Raw genomic sequence first — 23,931 nt, 5'->3', positions numbered from 1 at the left:
AACACCTCAGCAGTGCATTATTGTGATTTCTATTTGAATGGAGGTTTAGAGAAAAATAGAGTACACAAAAATAGAATCTATGGTTATGAGAAGAGGTGATAAGCGAAATTAGTCAGACTAAAAAGTATGGGCTACTTTTGGTTTCCTTGGTTTTCTGCAATTTTTGTGGCGGTTTTCAGGTAAGGGATTTTTATTTTTAATTCTATTTTTTGAAATTCGTTGAACTTGCTGCATATTTTATCAATGTTGCATAGCGTTTTTATTGAATCGATTTTGAAATAAATTCACAAATTTGAGCGATAATCAACTTTCTGACATTTTTTTTTTCAAAATTTTAATTAATTTTTTTGTAACATTTTTCAGCTACTACATTTGGCAATGGACGTTTTGGCGACGACGTGGTGTTGTTGGACCAATGGGTTTTCCTGTTTTAGGAGTGTTTCTCAACAGTTTGGATAATAATTTTCCATTCCCGCTACAGTGTAGGGAATGGACCAAGGTTATTTTTTACAGTTAAATATTAGGGTCTGCAAATCGCCAATTTTTAAATGGAAAAACTCAATTTTCAAAAAGTTGGTCATGAGTTGCAGAGTGACGTGAAATCTAGTATAACTTTTATTAAGTTGTTTTTTTTTCAATTTTTGATCTCGAATATTTCGCAATTTCTAGAGTCTTTGTAAATGCAAGCAATATTTATCAACTGATAAAAATTGTAAACCTGGAAACATCACTAGCTATCCTAAGACTATCCGTAGCTATCCAAAGAATGACGTGCCTTCCGACTCAAAAAAAACTTGCCCAGGAACATAATTTAAAAGTACAAAAAAATGACCTTGAAACAATTTTGAATTCTTTTCAGAAATTCGGAAAAATCTATGGCTTTACCGAAGGGACATTGAAAACATTGGTAATCTCGGATCCAGAATTGGTGCATGAAGTATTTGTTACACAATACGACAATTTTTACGGGAGAAAACGGAATCCTATTCAAGGAGACTCTGAAAAAGAAAAAAGAACTAATTTGTTTGCTGCGCAAGGTTTTCGATGGAAGAGATTGCGAGCAATTTCGAGCCCGACTTTTTCAAACAGTAGTCTGAGGTAGGCCCTTTTTTCTAATAATAATAATAATATACTTAGTGATTTCCAGAAAACTTTACCAAACTGTTGAAGATAGCGCATTGGAGTTGTTGAGGCATATTGAAAAGCAGTCAGCCGGAGGAAAGCAAATTGATATGTTGAAGTACGTTTCCACACTTCGTAATCTAATATTAAGATCTACTGTAATTTTTCAAGTTAATTTTAAATTGTTTCAGTTGAATAATTTCCTTGAAAAAATTCAGGTTCTACCAAGAGTTCACACTAGACGTCATTGGTCGAATTGCAATGGGTCAAACTGATTCTCAAATGTTCAAAAATCCAATTATGCCTATTGTTTCAAAGGTTTGGAAAAAAACACTTTGAAAAGTTAACAAGTCATTTTTGTTCCAGTTATTCCAAGGAAATTTCGCTAAATTGTTTCTGATTGGTGGAATATTTCCAACGTTTCTTGTTGAGATAATTCGACAAATTCTTCTGAAAAACTTGAAAGTCGGATCTTTTCGAAAAATAAATGAGATCACATTAGATGCTATACATAACAGAATAAAACAAAGAGAAGAAGATCAGAAAAATGGGATTGAAATTGGAGAACCAGCTGATTTTATTGATCTATTTTTGGATGCTAAAGCTGAAGACGTTGAGCATTTCGGAGAAAATAATGGAGATTTTTCAAAAAGTACAACCTACGTAAGTTGACAAAACTCAGCGGCCAATAAAATAATTTCAACTAACGAATTTCAGACAAATCGCCAGCTTACAACAGAAGAAATTGTTGGACAGTGTACAGTTTTTCTTATTGCTGGATTTGATACAACCGCCTTATCTCTTTCATATGCCACGTATCTCCTGGCAACTCATCCAGAGATTCAGAAGAAATTACAAGAAGAAGTGAACAGAGAATGTCCAAATCCTGAAGTTACTATTGATCAGCTATCAAAATTAAAGTACATGGAATGTGTATTCAAAGAAGCTCTCAGATTGTATCCACTTGGAGCGTTGTAAGTTTAATTTTGAATTCAACTGTGCTCGTTTTCCGAGCAAGTGTTAAAAAAAAGGGATTTTTCAAATTAAGGATTTTTCAGTGCCAACTCAAGACGATGTATGAGAAATACTAAACTTGGTAATATGAAAGTAGAAGTTGGAACCATGATTCAGGTTTGTCACAGAATACTTACTTGAAATGCACTAAAATCGCCCGAAAGATTGTAAATTTGTTGTTTTAATGTATTCAAATTAAAAGAATTGATCTACAATAACTGAAGATTTATAGGTTGATACTTGGACACTTCATACTGATCCAAACATTTGGGGAGATGATGCTGAAGATTTTAAACCCGAGAGGTAATGTTTTTCCAGTTAATTTCCAGTTATTTTTGTTTTTTTCTATTTCCAGATGGCAAACTCCAAATTCTGATCAAATTTACCAAAAGAGCGGATATATTCCATTTGGATTAGGACCCCGTCAGTGTATTGGAATGCGTTTGGCTTATATGGAGGAGAAAATTCTGTTGGTTCATATTCTCAGAAAATTCACATTTGAAACTGGCGCCAAAACAGAAATCCCGTTGAAACTAATTGGAAGAGCCACCACTCAACCGGAAAGTGTTTGGATGCATTTGAATCCAAGAAACTAATTCTTTTGGTTTTACCTCTAAAAGGTATGATTGTGAAAATAGTGTGTCCAAAAATCGTGTACATATTGCAGCTGTCTGCAAACGTGTACAGCTAATTGATTATTCAATTTTCAGCTGCAAACATGATATTTATTGTTACGCTGAATAAATTTTATATAGAAGTTTTTATGTGTAAAGTTGTTGTTTTATTTATTTCAGCATTCTAGAAGTTAGCAATCGAGTCAGGAATAACTTGAGGGCATTTTTGGACATAGTGAATACATATGGATCTCTTAGTATTTTCCAAAAACTTCTTTAGGTACTTCCTTCTTGGGAAAACTTGTGTAGAGAATGTTCAAATTATTTTAATACGATTTTCAGCAATAAAAACTTCTAATCGAGCCTGTTTTTAAGCGTTAAAACATTTCTTGAACGTTTGGTAGGTTTTTTTCACTGTACGATTTTTGTTGATTCTTCGGAACAATTATCAAATTTCCATGTTTTTGCGTCTCTGAATTTTTTTTTGATATTCCTAATAAATATATAATTAAACTAGTACGACTACTTCCCAAAAACCACATGCTCTTTGTATAATCTCTACACAAACGTCACATTCTTCGTATTTCCGTTTCGTACGAGATGCAGCGTGGGGCAGCTCATTGAACCGAAAGAGCATTGTGGTTTTCTAAATAATTATACATTTTTCTCATGAATTCCAAAGTCAATACACGTCACTAAGGACTAGAGGAATCAAAAGTTCTGAAATTTTAGGTTGTTGAAACTATGGTTTCCAGTCCTGTCATCATGAAAAAGGTAGTAGAGCGAAGACTAAAGTTACTGTATCTGTAGCATATGCACTAGCAGTAGAACGTAACTTATCCACTAATGAAACTGAAATTGTTTCGATAACTCACTAGTCACACTTGAGCTAAAATTAAAGTTCAACTGATATTCTTTCTGACCATGAAGGTCATTACCCAATTTTTACGTCTGAAAGCAGTTGCAAGTTTAGGTTGCATGATTTTTGCGTCACCAACTTTCATATTTCAAGTTCAACTTTAACGAAGCTCTGTCGTGCAGAACATCCAAATTTTATTTCAAAAGTATTGCAAAACAGTAATATTTTATGATAGTGTTGTAACACTTCATTCTATAGCTCCACTTGAAACACTTTATTCATTAAAGGTACAATCAGGTGCACCCTTACAGTCTGTCAACATGAAAATAAAATTATAGTTTTTTGAGGGCAACGTCAAATTTTATTAGAAAAAATGGTTTTTGATCGCTCGTATCTATTCCTAAAATTTTTTTCAGTCTAAGAGATCTATGAAATAAGGGCGGAGTTCAATTATCTGCAATGAACCATATATCATCCTTAAAGCCTATTGAAAGTAACATCTTGTTTGAAAATGGATTAAATGGAAATTACTTTTGGATCCATCTTAGTTTAAATTAATTTTCACTTTTGCATAAAGGGTTCGTTTTTTTCATATATTTGCTTCCACCCTTTCCATGCAAAAAAGTTCACAGTATTCCGAAGCGTCTAATTTTCCAACCACAAATTAGTCGCATAGCACAAAAATCGCCACCTCCACCCTCTTACTTAAAATTAAATTTCGTTTTACTTTGCATTTTTGTTTCACGTCACAAATTGCATGATTGACTCATAGTCACTAGAGTAATCAAGTATTTCAAACGGATATCAAATGTCTGTTTGTCTTTCATTATGACTGGGATGCTTTTCATTTTTAAATATCATTTTATGTCGTTTTTTATTTTAGAATATTCACAATGAACTTGGTGGTTTTTGTTTCAGGTGTCAAACACTAAAAATGAAAAGTTGCTAGAATGAGCTTTGATTTGCCAAAGCTTCTGAATCAAGTTAATAAAATCTCGTCGAATAGTTATGGGGTTATTTCAGTAATGTCGCGAAATGTCGCGAAATGTATTTCGAAAAGTTTTGCGACATTTCGCGACATTACTAAATAACCCCATTAAATATCTAGTATATTAAGTTTCAAATAGTGTTTTCGAACTTTCTTCGCAGTATGACTATCAGGAGCTTTGCCGCAACATATTAAACGAAATAAAGTACAATATTCGTGCCTGGTGGAGATGAGTCCATTGTGCCCAAAAAGACATTATGCGCACATCGCGAATTAATTGTGAAACTTTACGAAATGTTCTATTTTCATGGTACGCTACTTTTTTTGGAGGTTTTTCTTGCAAAGAAAAAATGTTTTTCATTTTCCCATTCATTTTTGCACGTTTAATTGGGCACTTTTGTGCAAGTACACTTATAAAATCCACTCTATTTTGTCCTAAAGTTAGTAATATGATCTGCTTAATGGAATTGAATGACTACGAAAAATGGGGGAGAATTGTTGAGTAGATGAGGGTGGTGGGTGGAATAATGGTGGGAGGCTTTGTCAATGCCGTGCTTTTTCTTAGTTTTCATGTCTTTTTTGAAATCTGCACACCACTTTTTTGAGTACATAAATACATTTGATCTTGGTGTTTTCAATTGTTGAACGCCTTTGAGTTTTGTAGTCTTATTTTAAGAATAACTACGAAATTTTAAGTTTTGGTTCGAAATTGATCATATTTTAGTTTGATCATATTCTAAAAAACAAAACATCTGCAAATCCTTAAACGTGGATTTGAGAATCAGGATCTAAAATTTTTAATTTCAATTGATTATAGGTTGAAACTATAAACAAAAATTTTGAAATATGAACTTTTAATTTGCAATTGTATGATCATTTCATCACTGATTAATTATCATCTTTTAAATAATCACTGACTCATTTATCTGATTTTTTTAATCACATATTTTTGAAATTGTGCCGTTAACAGGGGAGTTTTGGGATTTGAAATGTTAAAAAAAGGTCTCTAGGAAATTTTCAGACATTTGAATTTGTTGGCTGAAACTTATCAGTGAATTAGGAGCTCCGAAAGTATCACCATGGAAGCTTTATTTCTATGCTCTAGATGTTAATTGTTCACAATCGGTTTATATAGTTTTTTTTGTATTATTTTTCTGAATCCATAGTTGTCTAAAACAGTTACAGTAAATCGAACCGTTTCACATTAATTCCCATTTTCGCCCTCATTTTTCATACTTATTTTCTGTTTTCAAACACTTTCCTCTTCTCTATACACAACCCCCGCAGAGCATCTGATTTCCTCTTCCGTTTTACTTATTTTTCGAATTCCCAAGTGAAATTATTCAAATATTCGAGACATGTGAAATCTAGACAAACAATAATTATTCAGAATCAAAAGAAAAGAAAACACACATCATTTTTAGCTGGCCTGGCTCGTTGCCATTTCTTAATCGGCTAGTTAATGATCAGTTTGGAACACTAAAACTAAAATTTATTTACACCTGTCTGGCCTTAACATTGTTGAAATATTATAACATTCCAAGATTTTCCAAAAATATATTTTTAAATCAGGTTAAAAAATTCTAAAATTTTCAGGTAAAACATGGGCACATCATCTGTACTTCTGATGATCGCCTCGTCATTGATTCTTCTGGAAGTTGTGATGACGTCATCAACAGAAGTTTCAAAGTCAAAAGAGTTGGAGAATTTGGTGGAGGTGTTGAGGTGTTTCAAAGATTTGAAAGAGAGGTAAGATTTCAGAAATTTCAAAACCGTATTCATTTAAAGGACCATCGAACTTTTAAAATCCCATCGTTGTTTTTGTCACGAGGTTAAGAAATTCTTTAAAAATCTCAAGTTTCTTCAATTTCAAATGTATCAATTTTCAGTGGTCAACGGACATACGTCACTTATATCGGAAGCCAAATGCGTCTTTTTGATGATCGAGGTTGGTTAAACTTTTAGGATTCCAAAAAATCAATTTTTTGAAAGCTTTATAAAAAATGAAAAAAAAAATCATAAGTGCAGACCGTGACAGGTTTACAGTTTGATTCAGCTACTTTTAATTCCAGGTCGCGAAGTATCGTGTGACGCAGAAAAGCAACAGGAAATCCGCCAACGATCCGATCGTCGATGCATCTTCTCACCGATTCATTGCCTATTCGATAGACGATTGCAAACGGCAAAACTTTTGCGATCAGGGACCACGAAGAGACTATTCGGAGAAAGAAGGAGGAGATAATCAGATGATGTCAAACATGAATTACAATTATAATTATAATTATACTAATAACAATTTGTTCAAACAAAGAAAACAGTGATATATCAAACGAGATGTGTTTTTGAAATAAACTCCAAAAAAAGTAAATGTTTAGTGAATTTTCTGTCTTGGTTGGCTTTTCATGGTAGCACGAAGGTAGGTAGGCACATCGTCATGCCTACGGGCTTTGAATGAAAATGACTCAGAAAGACAATTGATTTTCAAAAAAATATGTATACATCTACATACATCATATCATCTGCGCACTCCGCCTAACTTTTGTTCTATATCTACTCATTGAGAGTGCGATTTCTGCCGACCTCGGTGGCGCAGTGGGTAACGCTGTTGACTGGCGGTTTGCGCTGGTCGTGTTCGACGCCTGGACGACAATGATAGGATAACCTAGAGTCTCTGAACCATTTCGTGTTTGCAAAAACAATGCTCCTTGTCTGAGTCAGTCCTATTTTGTAATTTTTATTTTGTTTTCTCGTTTCTATAAAGTTTTCAAATTTTCAAAATGTTCCCCAATTGAAAATCGTATGTTTCAATATGAGTTGTGAAAATAAATTAAATACGTTTGGCTCAAAATTACGTCATCTCACTTAACAGAAAAATCCCCTCAAGTCTTCTCTAGAGAAAGAGTCTAAAAATAAGATGATAAGTTGTCCTGAGACGAAGGAATGGTGAGGAATAGAGAAAAAAAAAGACTTTTTGTTGTGACGCGGAAAGAAAAACGGAAAAAAGGTTGGAAAAATGAAAAACAAGAAGAGATCTCCTACACCTCCACCTTCAACCTTATCTCTCCGGCATATCCCCAACTTTTTTGTGCAGTTTTCCGTTTTTTCCACAACAAATGTCATGTGTCGTGTGATAACCCGCCTTCTGCCAAGTGTCTTAGTATCGTTTGCCATTCGATAAGCTCAAGACATTTTTGCGTCGTTTTTGAGATTTTTGTCAAGTTTCACTCTAATTTTCAATAGACTTAGATTGTAATTGGAAAGTGTGCCAAATTTTTGGCATTTCGTCAAAATTAGAGTTTTCTGATCGCCACGTGGTTCCTTTATGTGATTTTCCAGCGCATTTTCGCTGCCAAACTTCCTGAACTTTTGGATGAAAAACATCAAAACATCTGTATCAAATTGCTATTTTTATGTATTTTTCCAACACATAAATCACACCAACTGCACAAAATCACACATGTTTTACTTAAACCCAATTTTTTCTCCTTTTTTCCGCTATCGAACTTCACAATTTTTCTATATTTCTCAATTTGAAGGATGTCTCTGTTAGTGTCTTGATTTCCAAAATGTATTCTAGATCATTAAATTTCAGCCACCTCAGAATGACGTACGAAACGATTTCGGTTCGGATGAACCGATCTGACAGAAATATCCGCTGGGGGTTCTCTGTTCGACAACAAGCTGATGGATTAATTATTGATCGGGCAAGTTCTAAAAACTATAATTTTTTGCCTAAAAAAACAAAAAACTAAGCCCAATGCGGGACTCGAACCCACGACAACCAGATTAAGAGTCTGGTGCAGTCGGTAGACTGAGCTAACCGGGCGGCGGTGGCAACTGCTATCGCGTGTATACAGAAATGCATTGCTGTGAGAGAAAAGTAGGACAGCGAAACGGAGTACCCCATTGTCTAAACTTTTTGATTTTGTGTGAAAGTAGTGTTTGACGACGGTTCAAGGACTTTTCACTTTATTTAATTTCTTCAGCTAGTCAAACATTTCAGTTGAAAAATAGCTGCTCGTTAATCGGCACGAGTTACAGTAATTCGTTGCCCGCGTGGCGAGACCTTTGGGAGTAAGATATGGCGAATATGCTCATCTTTAGACTTCTACGTAATAGCACCAAAACCTTATTGTTCGTGGCGAGACCCATCATTCATTTAAAAAATACACCAACCTCCAAATCACTTCATTTTCTCTATTTCTGCACTATTTCTCAGTAGTTTTCCTCCCACGCACCTGTTCTGTCGATTGATGAACGGATGGACCAAGACGTTAAAGAGATGATAAGATAAGAGATGAGCAAAGATTATTGGTTACGGAACTTTTATTAAGACAGCGTTGAATATAATCATACTGATTGATTTTTGGGTGGAGCTTCAGACATAAATATTGACGTTAGCTTTGAATTTCAGGTTGAAGCCGAATCCCTATCAGACAAAGCCGGAGTAAAACACAATGACAAAGTTGATCAGGTACTATAGTTCCACAGTAGTTTGAAGATATTAAAAGTGGCAATTTAAAGATCAATGGGCGATCAACACGTGGATTGGATGCAGCTTCAGCTAATCGACTAATTGATGACTCTTTCAACGAGGTCCGACTTTCTCTTCAAAGGTAAATTTTTTGAGGCTATTTTAAACGTATATTATTTAATGTTTAATCTACTTTTAGCCTTAAAGACCCTTTTCACTTTCAAAAAGTCTTTACTCTTTTAAAAAGATATCCAAAAACATTCACAAATTATATTATAGGTTCGTCACTTCTCACACAACTCTTCCATGGACTCTGAATGAGAAAGACAACAAAATGGTTGTGGAGGAGATGAAGCCAGGATTCGGAACTGGATTTGGATCAGGATTCGGATCATCAAACTTTGTAAATTCTTCCTTTAACCAAAATCAAGTAAGTTAGAGAAAATGGGTTAAGTATGGATATTATCAAATTTTTACGGTCATTCGTTCATCCGATTACTAGATATCTTCTTATCTTATATTTTGAACGTATTTTGCCAGTTTATAATACTTTATTTTCAAAAAACTATAGTAATTTTCCAGAAGATTATTTTGTTCGCAAAATGACAATAGAACACGTTGAAAAATGAAACCCACAGCTTGAAAAATACCAAATCCATAAAATCCTAGATGCCACTGTTTTTTTTTCAGAACAACTTTGGTTCTCACTTTGGCACCGGCTCTGGAGTCAATCAACGTAATATCACAAACACAAACACAAGCAGCAGTAACCATCAAAGGTGGGAGGACGCCGTTGGGTTTTAAATTGTTTTAATTTCCGCATAGATACTAATTTCTTTAACATGAATACGTGATTTTAATTGTTTGATTGATGAATTGTAGTATAGTTTGTATAGTGTATGTAATAATTGATTGTTTGAATAATGAATGAATAGCTTTGGATTGATTTGGATTGTTGAATTTCAACCAATGAAATGACTTGTTCCAGATATTTCGGATCAAAACATATTCAAAAAGAATTCTCACTTTTCAGCTCAACATTCCACTCGTCCTCCCACCAATCATCTGGAAACTACGGTAGCGGCGGCTTCTCTCCATCATCCCACCACAACATCCCAATCCGTCATTCTCCAGCTCCACCATTCACCACCTCGAACTCATCTTACAATAACATCAAAAAGTCAACAGATAACACTATCCTGCCGGGAAGTGCAAATTATAATCCAAATAATTCATCGAATTACAACTCTGTTCCAACTGGATTTGGAGCATCATCTGGTGGATATGGAGGATCCGGTGGATTCAAGGGACATTCCAATGGAAGTGCCATTCCTGCTCAAGCACCACCAACTTCTTATAGGTAGGTGGATAAGATTATCATTCGTTTAAAATCAAGAACTTTCTAGTTACAACAATGGCGCCACGTCTCAACCATACGGTGCGGGATCCGGAGGAACACCATTGAACCAGATGACATTCATCAACACCTCTCCAGCTCCAGGAGCCAACGGAGCTTACGGAGCTCAATGCGGACTTTCTCCATCGAAAGTCTTTTACCATTCTCCATCAGGACGTAGCCGAAATGAGCTGTCACCCGGTGCGGCGGTTCACCATTTGCAATACAACTCGCCAATGAATCTTTATTCCTCTGAAGCCACCGCCGAGCAACTCTACCAACAAACTGGAGCGGTGCCTGAGTGGGTTTATCAGTCAACCTTGTTTTTTTTTTCTTTAAAAAAGTTAATATTTATCTTATGTCAATTTCCAGAGGGCCTGTGCCACACGATAAGTCACCAGCCTATTTGACATCTGAGACAAGAAAGGTAATTTGTGCTAAACTGTAATTGTTCTCTACGTATATTTTTAATACATATGTTCCTAGCAACATAATCTAGACCGTCCTTAGTTTTTTATCAAATATCTGTAATTAACTATTTTCAGTTGATTGAAGAAGAAGCTCGTGGCCGATTCCAACGTGGAAAGTCGCCATCCAGTCAATCGTCATGCTTCAAACGAATTAGTCACGCTGTTGGAGCAGATCACTAATTGCATTTCGAATGATATTTTGCCATATTTTCAAAATCGCTAGATTTTTGATTTTATTCCTCTGCCTTTTATATGATTTATTTGTGCGATCCTTGCCCCTTTTTTGCAATTCTGTTTGGTACAATCTTTGAAACATCTGGAGTATTTACTTTTTTAAAAGCGTAATGAGATTTATTTTTCAAATAAAGCTATTGAACTATTTCTTAATTACGAATTGTTTTTGTAAGCGTGATCTAATAGTAAACTTGGCCTTGACCAAGAATTGAATTTATGAAAGTTGCAATTCAATTAGAAAACCTTGCAATTAGGAAAGAAAAAAAAATTCTTCATAACTCTTAATGTTTGTCAGAATATCCTGGTTATTCAAATTTCATTTTCTTAATATGCCAAATATTAAAAAAATTTTAATCTGACATTTTGATAGTTATTACGTTCAATATGGCGTTACAGGGAATAAAGTTAAATATTTCATTCTCTTACAATGCGTTCAAAATAGGTTTTATATTTTTCCAAAACTCCCCCAGAAATAAAAACCAAACGCCTGCTAGCACATCTCTCTCCCTAGACCATCTCCCCGACTGTCCATCCCTGTGAGACGTGTGACGTCACCGTCTGTGCAATCACGTACACAACACCTGACCTTACGCACAATTTACATTGCAACTGATGTCTTGTGTGTACGTACGTTTTATTAATGTGACTGACGTGGCCTCTGTACTATTGAATGTATAGTTGGAACTGAAATAATGTGTTGATAAGATATTCGATTGTGCATTATTTTTGCGGTTTTTCTTCTTATTTTATTTGTTTTTCAAATGTTTTTTTTTTTGGATTTTAGAGTGCAATATTTTTTCATATTCAGTTTTTTCACGGTTGAGAGATTTGTATTTTGCAATTGTATACTATACCCCTGCATTGAAAAAATAATAAAATACCTCATCAATTTTTTCATTTAGTGATTCAAATATAACCCTCATAAGCATTAACTTTGAAAGTGCCTAACGTAAAAAAACACACATTTTCGTGGAAAATTCCCTCTAAATTTTAGTGCTCTTTTTTGTTTTCTTTGTATCCAAAAACCACGGTATTTTTTTTAAGTGTTCAATTTTCAGCCAAAAATGGAAGCAGTTTCCAGTGAGTACTACTTCCCATTGTATTCGGCTCTCGGGTATTTTGCACTGGTTTTTGGAATTGGAGAAATTGCTAGAATCGTGAGTTTTTAAATGTAAAAAATAGGCGGTAGGCAGGCAGGTAGGCACGCCTGAAAACTTGCTTATTATGTACGGAAGTCCTATTTTCATCAAAATTGAATTTGAACAATTTTAGATCACTGCCAAATATGTGTCACCACGTGGAAACTCGCAGCTTTTCCTCTACGAGCTGATTGGAACAATTCAAATGTGCACTTGTGTTTATGAAAATGGTGATAAATTTTTTACTTTTTCTTTAAAACTTACGTCTTAATTTAAAAAATTCATTAAAAAAAAGATGGAAACATTTAAATTTTCCAGGAATAATTTTCAAAAACTACGGATTCCCGGCGATTTTCATCTGCGTCGCTCTTCTCCTCACCGCTGGAAATATTTTTAATCGTGGTGCCATGACAAACTGTGCTCCAATTTTTGAGCAATTCGTTTTTGGAAACCTTGGTTCATCAAAGTTCTTGACTATTCTCAGTGCTCAACTCATCGGAGCAACTTTTGCATCGAAATTCGCATATTTGATCTGGAATATTACTGCTCCGTATTCAACTGCTCATTTGGAGAATGCTAGCAACTTGGAATGCATTTTGCATTACAAGGTAAATGTTTTTTCAGTCATAGCATTTTTGGAAAATTATTTATTTTTATGACAAAAACCCCCAGTTCCCAATCTCGAGAATTTACCAGAAAAATTTGCAGCAAACCGCCGGAATCGTTATTGGATTCGAGATCGTTGGTGCATTTGTTGTTCGTATTGTTGTTGCTCAACTTCTTGCTCGTCCAGCATTGATCAAGCTCATTCCATTTGCAATCTCTGCTTATTTGTCATTGGGTAAACAGAAATCTACAAAAAATATTTTTTTTTTTTGCAAAAACGAATTGATTTCCAGCTCTGTATGTTGTCGGAGTTCCTGGATTGAATCCAATTGTGGCCACTGCCCGTCTTTATGGTTGCCGAGGAATCGACAATTCTTCATTCTTCATTTTGTATTGGGTAAGTTAATTATTTAAAATTTCAAATAAAATTTCCAATTTTACAGTTCTGCCCAGTCCTGGGATGGTTGACCGGAGCTTACGTCGTCGGGCAGAAATCTCCATCGAAAAAGAGCGCGAAAGATGTTAAAGCCGAAAAGAAAGCCAAGGCTGCTGCCAAAAAATCAGATTGATAGATAATTTATTGTTGAAGATTAACTTTCTAAATCAGTTATCAAAGTTCCTGCCATTGTAAATTATATGCAAAAATTCCAAAAATTACCTTTTACTTGTTATGATTAAAACGTGTTTAATAAAATTATTTCATATCATTCGAAATGCGAATTTCTGAATATTTCCTTGGCAGTTAAATATACATTTCTATGTTTACTCATTTTATTTTGAAGCGTGTCTCTGAATGACATGGAATAATTTCTGTTCAAAAAAATGTGAAGCAGATTTTTATGAGAACGAAATTCTTAGCTTCAGAATAAATAACTTTTTAAACAAAAATGTGCATTATTTATTGAAAAACGCAATCACCGGAATTCCAAATCAGAGAGGAAGAAGATATTGAGAGGGGAGAATCGATGACAAGAGTACCCGCATTTTAAGAAAAATATTGGAAAATGGTTGACAATAAAACTGTCAAATTGAAAACAATGTCGATGGCCTTCGACTGCTGAGTGCTGAAGTGCTTGATGGAGCTAACAATGCAGAAGATCCACCACGTGATGACGAGCTCTCGGAGCAACTGCGTACTTCTGGTTCACAACTCGTCTCAAGGCCTTCACACCGTCATGCGATGTCGTCGTCTGCATCGTCACCCTTTGATTTCATCGAGGCAAGACGGTTTTCTTGTCGGTAGAAGTGTTTGAAATTTGCAACCTGAAAGTTTGAATGTTAATTCGAAGAGTTATGTTTTTCAGAATAAAAAGCGACTGAGAAAAATAAAAACCTACAATAATAGGAACTGGAAGTGCCAATGTCAAGACACCAATCATTGCGCACATACCGCCCACAACTTTTCCAAATGGACTCAGCGGAACCAAATCTCCATATCTGAAAAAATTGAATTATTTCAGTCCGGTTTCAATATCAAAAAATCACAATCACAAGAAACCACGTAAACAATTTCACAAAAAACAACATTTATCAGATTTTCTACTCACCCGACTGTTGTCATTGTGACCTGGAAAATTTAGAAATTTTAAATTGTTTCCTTTTTGAAATTAATATTTTCTAAAGATTCAAGTCAAAGCGTTTTTATCACTTACCAGTACAAACCAGAAGCTTGCTGGAATTGAAGTGAACTTTGAGTTTGGCTCCCCTTGCTCCGCAAAATACATTCCTGATGCAAAGAGAACCAGAGCAATTGCCATGAAGAAAATGAGAAGACAAAACTCTTGGACAGAGGATCGGAAAGTTTTTCCAAGAATTTGAAGACCAACGGAATGTCTGAAAATATATTTAGAGTTTTATCATTTGTGCCAAATCAAAACATACCGACTAAGTTTGAAAACTCTGAATACTCGAACCAATCGGAGCACACGGAGCACTGCAAACGACATCGATGAATTGGATTTGCTTGTGTCCGCGCTGAAATTTAACATATTAAGAGCTTCAACTTTTACAGGTTACTTACAAGAAAAAGTTAACAAAAAACGGAGCAATTGCCACAAAGTCAATAATATTCAACACAGACGTGGCAAATGTCACTTTACAAGGACATGAAATAAACCGAAGAATTAATTCTGAAAATTTATTTATATTTTTCAGATCTAAAATGACAACTTACCAATAGTAAACCACAAAATACACATGAGCTCAATCCAGAAAAATGGGGAATAATGTTTTTCGTCCATTTCATCCAATAGTTCCGCAGTTGCTGAATTATTGATTGGTTTTTCTTCGATGTCAGATGGTACTGTTTCCCAGCAGAATGAGATGATGGATCTAAAGATCATAATTAATATGTGAATTTCAGTTTCTGAAAAAAAACGTACAATGCAATAACAGCAATTGAAATGAATGCAATAATTCTCGCGGAAAGTGAACTATCCGGATATTCCATTAGTTCCCATATTTTTCTTTGGGTTTTATTATTTGGCATCATCACTTCTTTTGGTTTTTCATAACCCTCAGCTATCCAGAATTCTTCCAGAAGATCATCACCCATCTGTAAAAATACATTAAGCTTTGCGGTGATATTAGGGATTTCATGTAGATTTAAAAATGCAGGCCTACTTGTCTTTGAGGCAATCTACGCCAACCTAAAGTCAGGTAGATGGAAAACCAAGTCATAGTATATAGATTTTTGAAAAAAGAACTTACTTGGAAAAATCGCATTTCTTTCAAAAATATGTCAATCGGCACAATTTCAGGTCGTTTCACTCTTCCGCCACTTTGATATATGTAGAGAATTGATTCAAAACTGAAAGTAGCTTGGTTCTTCCAAAATGCGAATGTTTTTGCAAATAAGGTAAATAGTAAAAAAATATTCATAGCCGCTAGATTTTAAAAGCTAGGTAGGACATTTTCAATATTAGACGGCGCTTTTCCAGTTATGTATGACAATAGGATATTGACAAGAAAAAGCCAAACAAAAGCGAGAAAAACACCATAATACTGGGAATAAAATTTTGTTATAGTTTAAAAGGTAAAATATTTGAAATATTAGCATTTTTGGCTCACAGATAATTTCGAATCTCGAAGGTGAACGAGGAACTTCTTTAAAAATTAATTTAAATAACATTGGATAATAATAGTTTTCCACTGATTCAAAATTCTCGATTTCCAATTTCAAGGTATTATTTTTAAATGCAGAACATTTTGGCATTATTGTATGATCTCTAAAAATTGCAACTAAAAAACTTACGTGGTCCTGTGCCGATCAAAGAAAAATTCGTTAGTATCCGACACGAAAAAGTGTTGCCGTTTATTCCGATCACCTAGCAACGAGTTTGGGTACCTGGAAAATTATTTTTTTGGTTTTTTTTTAATACTGAACCATACCTTGACAATGTGCTCTCAAAAGTTTGAAACCGCATCCCGGACACATTTATTGTGACAATTTGATCCGTGTAAGGATGTCCCTGCCTGAAATTCAAATTTGGAAGTGTCTTTACTTTGATTTTCAAAGACAATCAGAAACTGTTAAACTAAACTTACGTTTTTGATATGACCTAATACAACCATAGACGGGGTGCAACACTAATAAGGTTCATTTTAAAAACTCACGTGCTCGAAGTATCAGGAGTTCCACGTTGCGGACTTGGGAGCCGAATCCGGTCGTCCCCGTTCCTCAATAGCATTCCTTTTCCTTCTTCACTGTTGCCAGATGCCATTTCAGCGGCTCTGCTTAAAATAAAAAATATATCGTATTAAGAAATGCATGAAATTTCAGATTGCTTGCTGTTATCAACACATGTAGAAACAGGAAGTTTTAAAGTCAAAGAAAATCTTAAATTTGAAGTGCACAACAAATTAACTGCTTACAATAAAATGTTCGAGTTCAAAAAATCAAGAACCGTTGTGAACAAGCAAAAACATAAATATATTTATCTTTTCACGAGAGTAGTTTCCATTTCACTTTGAAATCATAAAAAATTTCCGAAAACTCTCTTCTCAAACGACGTGTGGCAGAAGCATTCGAACGACATCTGGTTGAGGGGTCGGCAGGATATAAAATTGCGTTTTTTAACTACATTATCTCACTTTTTGCGGGTAAGAATGGCCGAAATACTCATGGTGTAGGGTCTGGTGGAGACAGGCAACATTTTTAGACTATTTAAGAAATTACTGGAAATTTTCTGGAAAAAAAAGAACGTTTTTGAAAAATTCAAAAATTGCACCTGAGAATTGATGTAAGAGAGGAAAACCGAATGGATGTGGGAGCAGTTACGAAGGAGGAACGAGAGTAGAAGTCATGAATGAACAGGTGACATTTTGTTTCTCTGACTTTCTAAGCCTCTCTATATCACTTTGTATATCTTCTTCTAATTCGCATGTCGTAATAGTCGCAATTGAGAAATTTTGAGGTCCGTTTGCATAATCTCATACCTTTTTCTCTCTAGTTGCTATTGAGAAGTTTCTACTAGAAGGTTGGGAGCTTAATTGTCAAAATGATTGATTGTACCTTGGAGAAGTTGATAATTTGAACTTATGTGTTATAGTCAAATTCGAATATAAAATCGTTCCTTAACAGCAAGGTTGTTAGAAAGGTCCTTATCATTTTCTTGGGGAAAATAGTAAACTCTCAGCCAGAAATTGAGAAAAATCAAGAATAAATGTTTTGGTTTCCTTCCTTTTTCATGTTTGTTCCACCTTGGTAATTGGATCTGAAGTGAAGAACAAAGGGAAAGTGCTCATTTTTTGAGACTGACACCTTTTTATCGGATTTCTTTCTGTTTTGTTAAGATTTTTTGCAGACTTTTAGAAACTTCACTTTGCAAAAAAAATTGGCATTTCAGTTAAAAACACGAAATGTTTTAAACGCTAAATTTCCTATCAGGGTGTCCAAATTTGGCCCAAATATTTTTTTTCTTATAAAAATTTGTAGCTATTTCAAAACAAACAGAGCTGCCATAAAATATGGAATATCTAAATTTTCAAAAAAATCGAGTTAGAACTGGCTAGCAAACAAATTTATGTTTCAAAAACTTTAAATGTTTGTTTATAAAACCCCAAATATTTGGAAAATGCTCCCATCCTTTTTTATGGCACTTCTCAATAAATTTGACAAATTTCCATAGATACATGGCAACTATACACATCACTTTTAAAACTTTGTCTGAATTTTAAATTTTAGATTTCAGCATCAAAAATCTAACCGAAAAAAACCTCAAAAAACATGTACAAAACTGAAGTGAAAAATAAAATTCTTCCCAAGATTCTCTGTATAATCCCCTTTTTGCCTAGTACATTCTCATGTCTTTTCACATAATCCTTTCTCATATAAACGAACAAAAATACTCGATAAGAACCACAAATTCGTGTGGAAATTCCCTTAAGGAGTATCTTGAATGCTATTATTTTTTAGCGAAATAAATTTTTTCAAGGGGAGAAATTTATTTTTTAATTTCAAAACTATTTTACTTGTTTCTTGAAGATGGGTCGTACAGAATTTCCGAATTCCGAAAATAATGTTTCAATTTTATTCAAGTTTTTCTCTCGAAGGATATAAGTTCAAGCCTTTTTTCCTATAATTTTGAAATTCTAAACACATTTGACAACCGGGAATATTCACTAATGGATTTCAAACAAAAAATAGAAGCCAAAAAACAGCCAAAACTGTGAAAACTCAGAGGTTTTTTCGCATATTTTCTTATAAATAATTTCATATGTCTTTTTCCCAACTATCCTCTGTTATATAAAAAATTTAGTTACACCAAACTTTTTCATACCTTTTAATTCGATTAAACCGCCACATTTTCAGTTCTTCAGAAACAAAAGTGCAGAATATTTTCAGAAATATTACCAGTCCTGATTATTCGGGAAAACTTGAAGAAAAATAAAAAGTAGGAGAAAATTCGAATAACTTCCGGAAATTTTCAGTCCCCAGACGGGTATCCGAGTGCATTCAAATGTGAAAACACCGAAAATCTGATCGAATTTATGCTCAATTCTTCTTGGAGTGAAGTGACGAAGAGAAGAATAATGAGGAGTGCTCGGTGAGCACACAGTGAAGACACCAAAAAAGGAGGGAAAACGAACGAAACACAAAAAATGAGTGTCTTTTTAATTGGGTCCGAGGAGCCGTAACAAACAGCTGGAATGGCTAATAAGACTTGGAAATTATGTTTTTTTTTGAGTTTTCTCTAGATGGAAAAGTCACATTTTATATGCTGAATAACTTGATGTTACTTAGTTAAAAGTTAGTTAAAAGATGTGAGAAGAAATTAAATATTTTGTTGGTGTGGTCAATTTTAGAAAAAAAAAGTTGAATCTTTTTTTTTGAGTTTCTGGTAACAATATTTAAAGATCAGACACTTTTATCTTCATTATATTTTTTTCATATTCTTCGAATTCCCCGATTCCATATTTTTCAGGTGATAATTAATTATAAACGAATGTATATGGTACTATTATTATATTATTAATGTAATTTTTTATTTCCTTTTTTTACAAAATTATTATTGGCATTATTGGCAACCCAATTTCCAATAATTAAAAGTAGTGTTCTTTAACTTTTTACTGTTGCAGAAAATGAAAAGTGCACATTAATTATTTTCCTTTCTCATTCAACAATTAAAAGTGCGTGCCAATTTTCATGTTCCTTCGTAGTATAATTCTATTCAGTTTTCAGTGTTTAAAAGTACAAGTTTGTTACAGGTGTTTTCTTTACTTTTTTTACAAAGTAGAAAATAACAAGTTTATCGTGTATTCTACTTGGTCATTCGACTTACTCGGTTCTCGTTTCATCACTGAACTTTTTGAATAATATATAATTCATGATTTGTGTGAGCTAGTTGGGGGAGCATGTTTATGTACTTAGACTTGAACATTGATTAAGCAAGGATACTGTAGTTGTTAGAAAGTTTTTGATAGTACATGTGTTACGGCCTCAGATTTCAGATAGCTTCAAAGCAGAGAGTTTGAATTTCCTATTTTTTCATATCCAATTCTCAATTGAAGTCTGATAAATGGCTGTTTTCTTTTTTCAAAAAAAACTAAGCATGGTTCTACAAATTTTCAAAAAACCAACCCAAAATCGGCACTATGACTCCGAATCGGGGCAAGTTGCTCAACCGGTGATGGCTGACGACTCGGACGTTGACTGCTGCATCCATTTTGATATTTTTCAGGATGGACGTTTAGTACTTGTTCCAGACGTCTAAAAATAATCAAGATTTGAATGGAAAGGGGGATTTTGATTTTTGGAGATGTGAGCCACTGCACAAGTTTCCAATTTCTATGCAGTTTTGAGCAGCGAATTTTGAATTTGTACACTACGCTAATGATATTAAATTTTTTGAAAACTACCACAATAGTACATTTGATGGGTCTCACCGCGTTCTGCGCCTGTCTACCTTAAAAGCCCAAATAATACCAAAACGATTGACGAATAGCTTACTCATTTTCAGCCTAATTGTTCAATAAATTTACTTTTTTGCACCGTCCATATCGCTTTTTCAGTTCAGATTAGCGCATCGGAAACTAGCACATGTGTTTTCTCATCTTTTTTTTTGAAAATGTATGACACCATAAGGAGATGATCTGGTGACGTTGGGATTTTCAGGTTTTTGAAAAAGATTTTCAGATTATTTACGTAGTATGTTTTTTTTTTATAATAGACTCATCATTCCAGTTCGAAAATCAAACATAAAAACCTGGACAAAAATAACAAAATGGAGGAAATGAAAAGAAAAAGCAGAATGCTTTAGAATTTCAATTCGGTCTAATTATTCTAGAAGCATCAATAAAATGGAACAAATAAATTGAATTTCTGTTCTGCTCAGCGAATGTCGATTGGAAAATGTTGATCTACGAAACATTGGAAATTTTTAAATCCATTTATACATATATAAAATGAATATTTTAAGTAATTTCGAAAATGTTCGCCTGGATGTCTTCAAGCATATGCCAAAATATGAATGAATTTTTTAAAACATTTCTTAATTGAACTGTGAGAACGGGGCGGTAAGTAGGCACTTTGGTAGGCCTGAAATAGGCCTAAAGGCGCACCTACCTAGCATACTTCTCCTAAACAAAAGAATACGATATTGGATTTGTCCTATTAGAATATAGCTGAAGTAGCGAAAGTTAACAGGAAGAAGGAATGCCAAATACAGAAAACCGGAATTACTGTTGAAACCTAGCCGAAAGGGGAATACAATAACCGTTGAAATTTCCGGAAAGGTATTTTACTGTTAATTAAGTTCTTACCTTATCAAACTGTCGATCATAGTTCAAAAATTCCAAATTCATCAATTGTGAGGCTCATCCCAAAAGCATAAGAGTTCCAGACAAAGCAGTAATAAATCAAACGTAATGTAATAATAATCTTTGTAGTTCTCCCATCAAACACCAAACACTCAAAATGCGAGAATTTTAATAATGAGGTGTATGTGTATGTGTGTGAGAGTGTCCACCGGAGCGACGGAGAAGCTTTTGACGAGTCAGATGAATGGGCGGGACTTGGAGACGGAGAACGGCTGGATGAGAGATGCAGAGAGTTTGATAGAAATAATTGAAACTGGACAGAAGGATGGGCTCGCTGAGCTCATGAAAATGAGTGACCATGGAATAAATGTTGGATAGGATGATAGAATGAAAAAGTATAGGATAAGTACACTTTTTAATGAAGAATAATTGTCCTATTCTAAATTTAACTAGATATATTATTTAAAAATTTTCTGAAAATTCAGAAAATAGAAACAAAAACAAGTGAAATGAAAAGCTTTTAGTAATCTAAAACAATAAATTTTCAACCATTTTTCATTCGAATTTTCAAATTTTTCTCCAATTTCTACACCAGAAAACGCTGACGTCAGGGACGAGGATGAATTACTGAGATATTAATAAAAAGTAATGCAATTTTGTTCAAAAAGAGCACATTTGAATGCTCTCCTTCGGACATGACGTACTCAGTCATTGACACCTTCTTGACTGCTTTTTGCATGGCTCAGAGAGCATATTACGGGTAGTCACAAGATCTTTGAGTACTTTGAAAAAAGTTCAATTTTTCCGTTTTTGTGAAATTGACTGGAATAATGAAGTTGTAATCATGGTAAAGTAAGAAAAGCCCAAAAAATCGCGAGTTGTTGTTCATGGCGCCTCATATCTACCTATCGCCTCCTAGGCAACCTACGCCTACCTACCTGCTTTAAGGTAACCTACGTACGCCTGACTGTCACCAAAATAGGTAGGTAGGTACATCGGCACGCAGATAGGTATTAAGTAGGCCCGTCGGCATGAGGCTAATCTGATTACCATGGTAACCCCAGGTTTACTGAATTAAAAATTAAAGAGTATATGGGGTGTTGAAGCATGAACTTGTAACTGTGTACCTACCAAGTTTCCAATTTCAATTAAATTTTATGATAGGTAAAAGCTCGAATGGCTGAAAATGTCCAATTAATTTCCAATTCATAAGCTCAAAAGATCTTTGAACCTATGATGTTTCTCTCAACATTTTCTTGCACAGATGATCCAATAGATAGTTGACACGCAAGAGCAATGATGACGTAATTTGTGGAATGTGATATGAAATTTAAAGGGAGATGAAACAAAAAAGTTGCAAATTTTTTTGACGAAACATGATCTGGAAAAATGAATCTCAGGTGTGAAAAGACTGGAGGAATAGACGACGGAAAATCAGTAAACAGAGGGATTTTGAAGATAAAATTAAAAATCTAGACCAAATTTTGGGAAGACTGATAGTCAAATACCAGGAAATGAAAAATATATAATTCGTTTTTGGAATTGTTCTTTATTCTCCCATTTTAAGAATAACAAATATTAAGTGTTATGTGAAATAATTTAAGAGCGAAGCAGATGCATTTTTTCCAAAAAAAAATCACCTGGATTTATGAGGGGTGTCAAAGGCCCTAGAATATTAAGTTACGAGAAAATTGAAGAAACAAACATCCAAGCCTCATAAGTTGATAGCAAGTTATTCAATAAAAACATATCGAATCAAGAAAATGTTAATAACTCGAATTTTTGTTTATCATTTAGTTTTTTTCAGTCCCGGAAGAGAAAATAAATATTTTTGGAAGTTTAGGGCAATTTGTGGTTTTCACTTAATTCACTTAAAACAATTGAATGCTCTGAAAATAGGTACCACGAACATAAAAATGTCAGTAATTGCGTTTTTTTTTTGTTCAATAGAATTACAGCACCAGTCATACAAGTCTCCTAGGCACGTATAAAAATGCCAAACTGTGCCTACGCCTTGCATGGCCTACTTTGAAATAGGTGTAGGCTGGCGTTAGATAAACTATTCCGCCAAATTAACTACTATTAATCAAAGCTGCCTAAAACCATCATCAAGGCCTATTATATATTTCTACCTACCGATAACTCCGACGACTATCGAAGTCAACCATTATGTGCCTCATTGTTGAATATGAAAAGCCAAGAAAAATTTGGGCAGGAAGTGGCACGAAGAAAGTAGTTTGTTTACAGCTAGGGTTGTTATTTAAAGGAAAGGAAAATTTCATAAATTTAAAACGAGGATATGACGGAACCGGAGGGGTTTCATTTTTCTTTTGGTCCAAGATTTTAAAGCAGAAAATAGTAATATAACTTCGTCAGTAGTCATGCATTCTTATAGCTAAGATATGGTCTGTCAAAGTGGAACAATATAGAGTTCGCACTTAATCGAATCGGGAATATACCATAATTAACTTTTAGTTAGAACATGCGTTATATCACACAAAGCTTGTTCAGTTGACCGATTACCTTGCTAGTGACTGTGCCCATTTCCACTCTTCTTTTTCCTTATTTTTTTGTTGAATTGACATCGAATCAATTGAATCGTTGTCATCGCTGCTTTCGATGCAGCGTCGTTGACCACCGAATCGCATCGGGTCGTAATGACCGCCTGCTACAACAATTTTTGTGAAAACAGTAAGTTGAAAAGCAGAAAAATGAAGAGATAACGTTTGAGATAATGATAAAACTGTACTAGCTGT

At 34.3% G+C, this 23,931-nt stretch overlaps 5 protein-coding genes and 3 non-coding genes across 15 annotated transcripts; 6 read left to right on the top strand and 2 right to left on the bottom strand.

Annotated features, from left to right (window-relative positions):
- Positions 1–79: 79 nt before the first annotated feature.
- cyp-13A1 (Putative cytochrome P450 CYP13A1) lies at positions 80–2,896 on the top strand. Its single transcript, NM_001383923.1, has 10 exons — positions 80–179; positions 364–499; positions 860–1,098; positions 1,148–1,240; positions 1,341–1,440; positions 1,489–1,785; positions 1,840–2,096; positions 2,181–2,253; positions 2,369–2,439; positions 2,492–2,896. Exons 1-10 carry the CDS (start codon positions 127–129, stop codon positions 2,730–2,732), a joined length of 1,560 nt encoding a protein of 519 aa, NP_001369869.1. The 5' UTR covers positions 80–126; the 3' UTR covers positions 2,733–2,896.
- Positions 2,897–6,186: 3,290 nt separating this feature from the next.
- Positions 6,187–6,965, top strand: nssp-22 (neuronal small secreted protein). The gene is made up of 3 exons (NM_063706.9): positions 6,187–6,346; positions 6,487–6,545; positions 6,670–6,965. Exons 1-3 carry the CDS (start codon positions 6,201–6,203, stop codon positions 6,837–6,839), a joined length of 375 nt encoding a protein of 124 aa, NP_496107.2. The 5' UTR covers positions 6,187–6,200; the 3' UTR covers positions 6,840–6,965.
- A 277-nt stretch (positions 6,966–7,242) lies between these two features.
- On the top strand, positions 7,243–7,313 carry T10B9.11. The gene has a single exon (NR_003416.1). It is a non-coding gene; the product is annotated as a small nucleolar RNA T10B9.11 (small nucleolar RNA).
- Positions 7,314–7,598: 285 nt separating this feature from the next.
- Positions 7,599–7,719, top strand: T10B9.12. Its single transcript, NR_051555.1, has one exon. It is a non-coding gene; the product is annotated as an Unclassified non-coding RNA T10B9.12 (non-coding RNA).
- Positions 7,720–8,134: 415 nt separating this feature from the next.
- ZK1321.4 (PDZ domain-containing protein) lies at positions 8,135–11,328 on the top strand (the record flags this gene model as incomplete). 3 transcript variants are annotated; one of them, NM_001267299.4, is made up of 10 exons in its annotated part: positions 8,135–8,142; positions 8,190–8,301; positions 9,012–9,071; positions 9,122–9,213; positions 9,351–9,501; positions 9,762–9,850; positions 10,105–10,431; positions 10,478–10,768; positions 10,840–10,894; positions 11,013–11,117. In NM_001267299.4, the coding sequence occupies 10 exons, from the start codon at positions 8,135–8,137 to the stop codon at positions 11,115–11,117; spliced, it is 1,290 nt and encodes a 429-aa protein (NP_001254228.1). The 3 variants fall into 3 exon arrangements, with proteins under 3 accessions (NP_001254228.1, NP_001254227.1, NP_001431023.1); NM_001267298.4 differs by lacking the exon at positions 8,135–8,142 and having other exon boundaries at positions 11,013–11,328; NM_001444161.1 differs by lacking the exon at positions 8,135–8,142 and having other exon boundaries at positions 8,191–8,301; positions 9,762–10,431; positions 10,478–11,319.
- On the bottom strand, positions 8,349–8,423 carry T10B9.t1. The gene has a single exon. It is a non-coding gene; the product is annotated as a tRNA-Lys (tRNA).
- A 901-nt stretch (positions 11,329–12,229) lies between the features above and the next one.
- aqp-10 (Putative aquaporin-10) lies at positions 12,230–13,619 on the top strand. Its single transcript, NM_063704.7, has 6 exons — positions 12,230–12,328; positions 12,444–12,540; positions 12,629–12,918; positions 13,019–13,151; positions 13,210–13,313; positions 13,360–13,619. The coding sequence occupies exons 1-6, from the start codon at positions 12,236–12,238 to the stop codon at positions 13,483–13,485; spliced, it is 843 nt and encodes a 280-aa protein (NP_496105.1). The 5' UTR covers positions 12,230–12,235; the 3' UTR covers positions 13,486–13,619.
- Positions 13,620–13,791: 172 nt separating this feature from the next.
- Positions 13,792–23,845, bottom strand: shk-1 (Potassium voltage-gated channel protein shk-1; the record flags this gene model as incomplete). 6 transcript variants are annotated; one of them, NM_182135.6, is made up of 15 exons in its annotated part: positions 14,090–14,179; positions 14,254–14,353; positions 14,464–14,483; positions 14,569–14,749; positions 14,798–14,890; positions 14,937–15,045; positions 15,090–15,247; positions 15,298–15,470; positions 15,626–15,725; positions 15,986–16,021; positions 16,170–16,262; positions 16,307–16,390; positions 16,532–16,651; positions 19,998–20,126; positions 23,699–23,823. In NM_182135.6, the coding sequence occupies 15 exons, from the start codon at positions 23,821–23,823 to the stop codon at positions 14,090–14,092; spliced, it is 1,611 nt and encodes a 536-aa protein (NP_871935.1). The 6 variants fall into 6 exon arrangements, with proteins under 6 accessions (NP_496104.2, NP_871934.1, NP_871935.1 ...); NM_182136.6 differs by lacking the exon at positions 23,699–23,823 and adding an exon at positions 21,179–21,326; NM_182134.6 differs by lacking the exon at positions 15,986–16,021 and having other exon boundaries at positions 13,801–14,179; positions 23,699–23,845.
- Positions 23,846–23,931: the final 86 nt, after the last annotated feature.

The sequence above is a fragment of the Caenorhabditis elegans genome, chromosome II (genome assembly GCF_000002985.6).
Source record: "Caenorhabditis elegans chromosome II".
Classification (NCBI taxonomy): domain Eukaryota; kingdom Metazoa; phylum Nematoda; class Chromadorea; order Rhabditida; family Rhabditidae; genus Caenorhabditis; species Caenorhabditis elegans.
Note: the sequence above shows the minus strand (reverse complement) of the source record. Positions and strands in the feature narration are given on the sequence as shown.

Bases quoted from the DNA above. Each gene is read 5' to 3' on its own strand.
- cyp-13A1 (NM_001383923.1), top strand. From the start codon at position 127: ATGGGCTACTTTTGGTTTCCTTGGTTTTCTGCAATTTTTGTGGCGGTT. The intron at 1,099-1,147 runs GTAGGCCCTTTT...AGTGATTTCCAG, and splicing joins TTTTCAAACAGTAGTCTGAG to AAAACTTTACCAAACTGTTG. The intron at 1,441-1,488 runs GTTTGGAAAAAA...TTTTTGTTCCAG, and splicing joins TTATGCCTATTGTTTCAAAG to TTATTCCAAGGAAATTTCGC.
- nssp-22 (NM_063706.9), top strand. From the start codon at position 6,201: ATGGGCACATCATCTGTACTTCTGATGATCGCCTCGTCATTGATTCTT. The intron at 6,347-6,486 runs GTAAGATTTCAG...ATCAATTTTCAG, and splicing joins TTCAAAGATTTGAAAGAGAG to TGGTCAACGGACATACGTCA. The intron at 6,546-6,669 runs GTTGGTTAAACT...TTTTAATTCCAG, and splicing joins GCGTCTTTTTGATGATCGAG to GTCGCGAAGTATCGTGTGAC.
- aqp-10 (NM_063704.7), top strand. From the start codon at position 12,236: ATGGAAGCAGTTTCCAGTGAGTACTACTTCCCATTGTATTCGGCTCTC. The intron at 13,152-13,209 runs GTAAACAGAAAT...ATTGATTTCCAG, and splicing joins CTCTGCTTATTTGTCATTGG to CTCTGTATGTTGTCGGAGTT. The intron at 13,314-13,359 runs GTAAGTTAATTA...CCAATTTTACAG, and splicing joins CATTCTTCATTTTGTATTGG to TTCTGCCCAGTCCTGGGATG.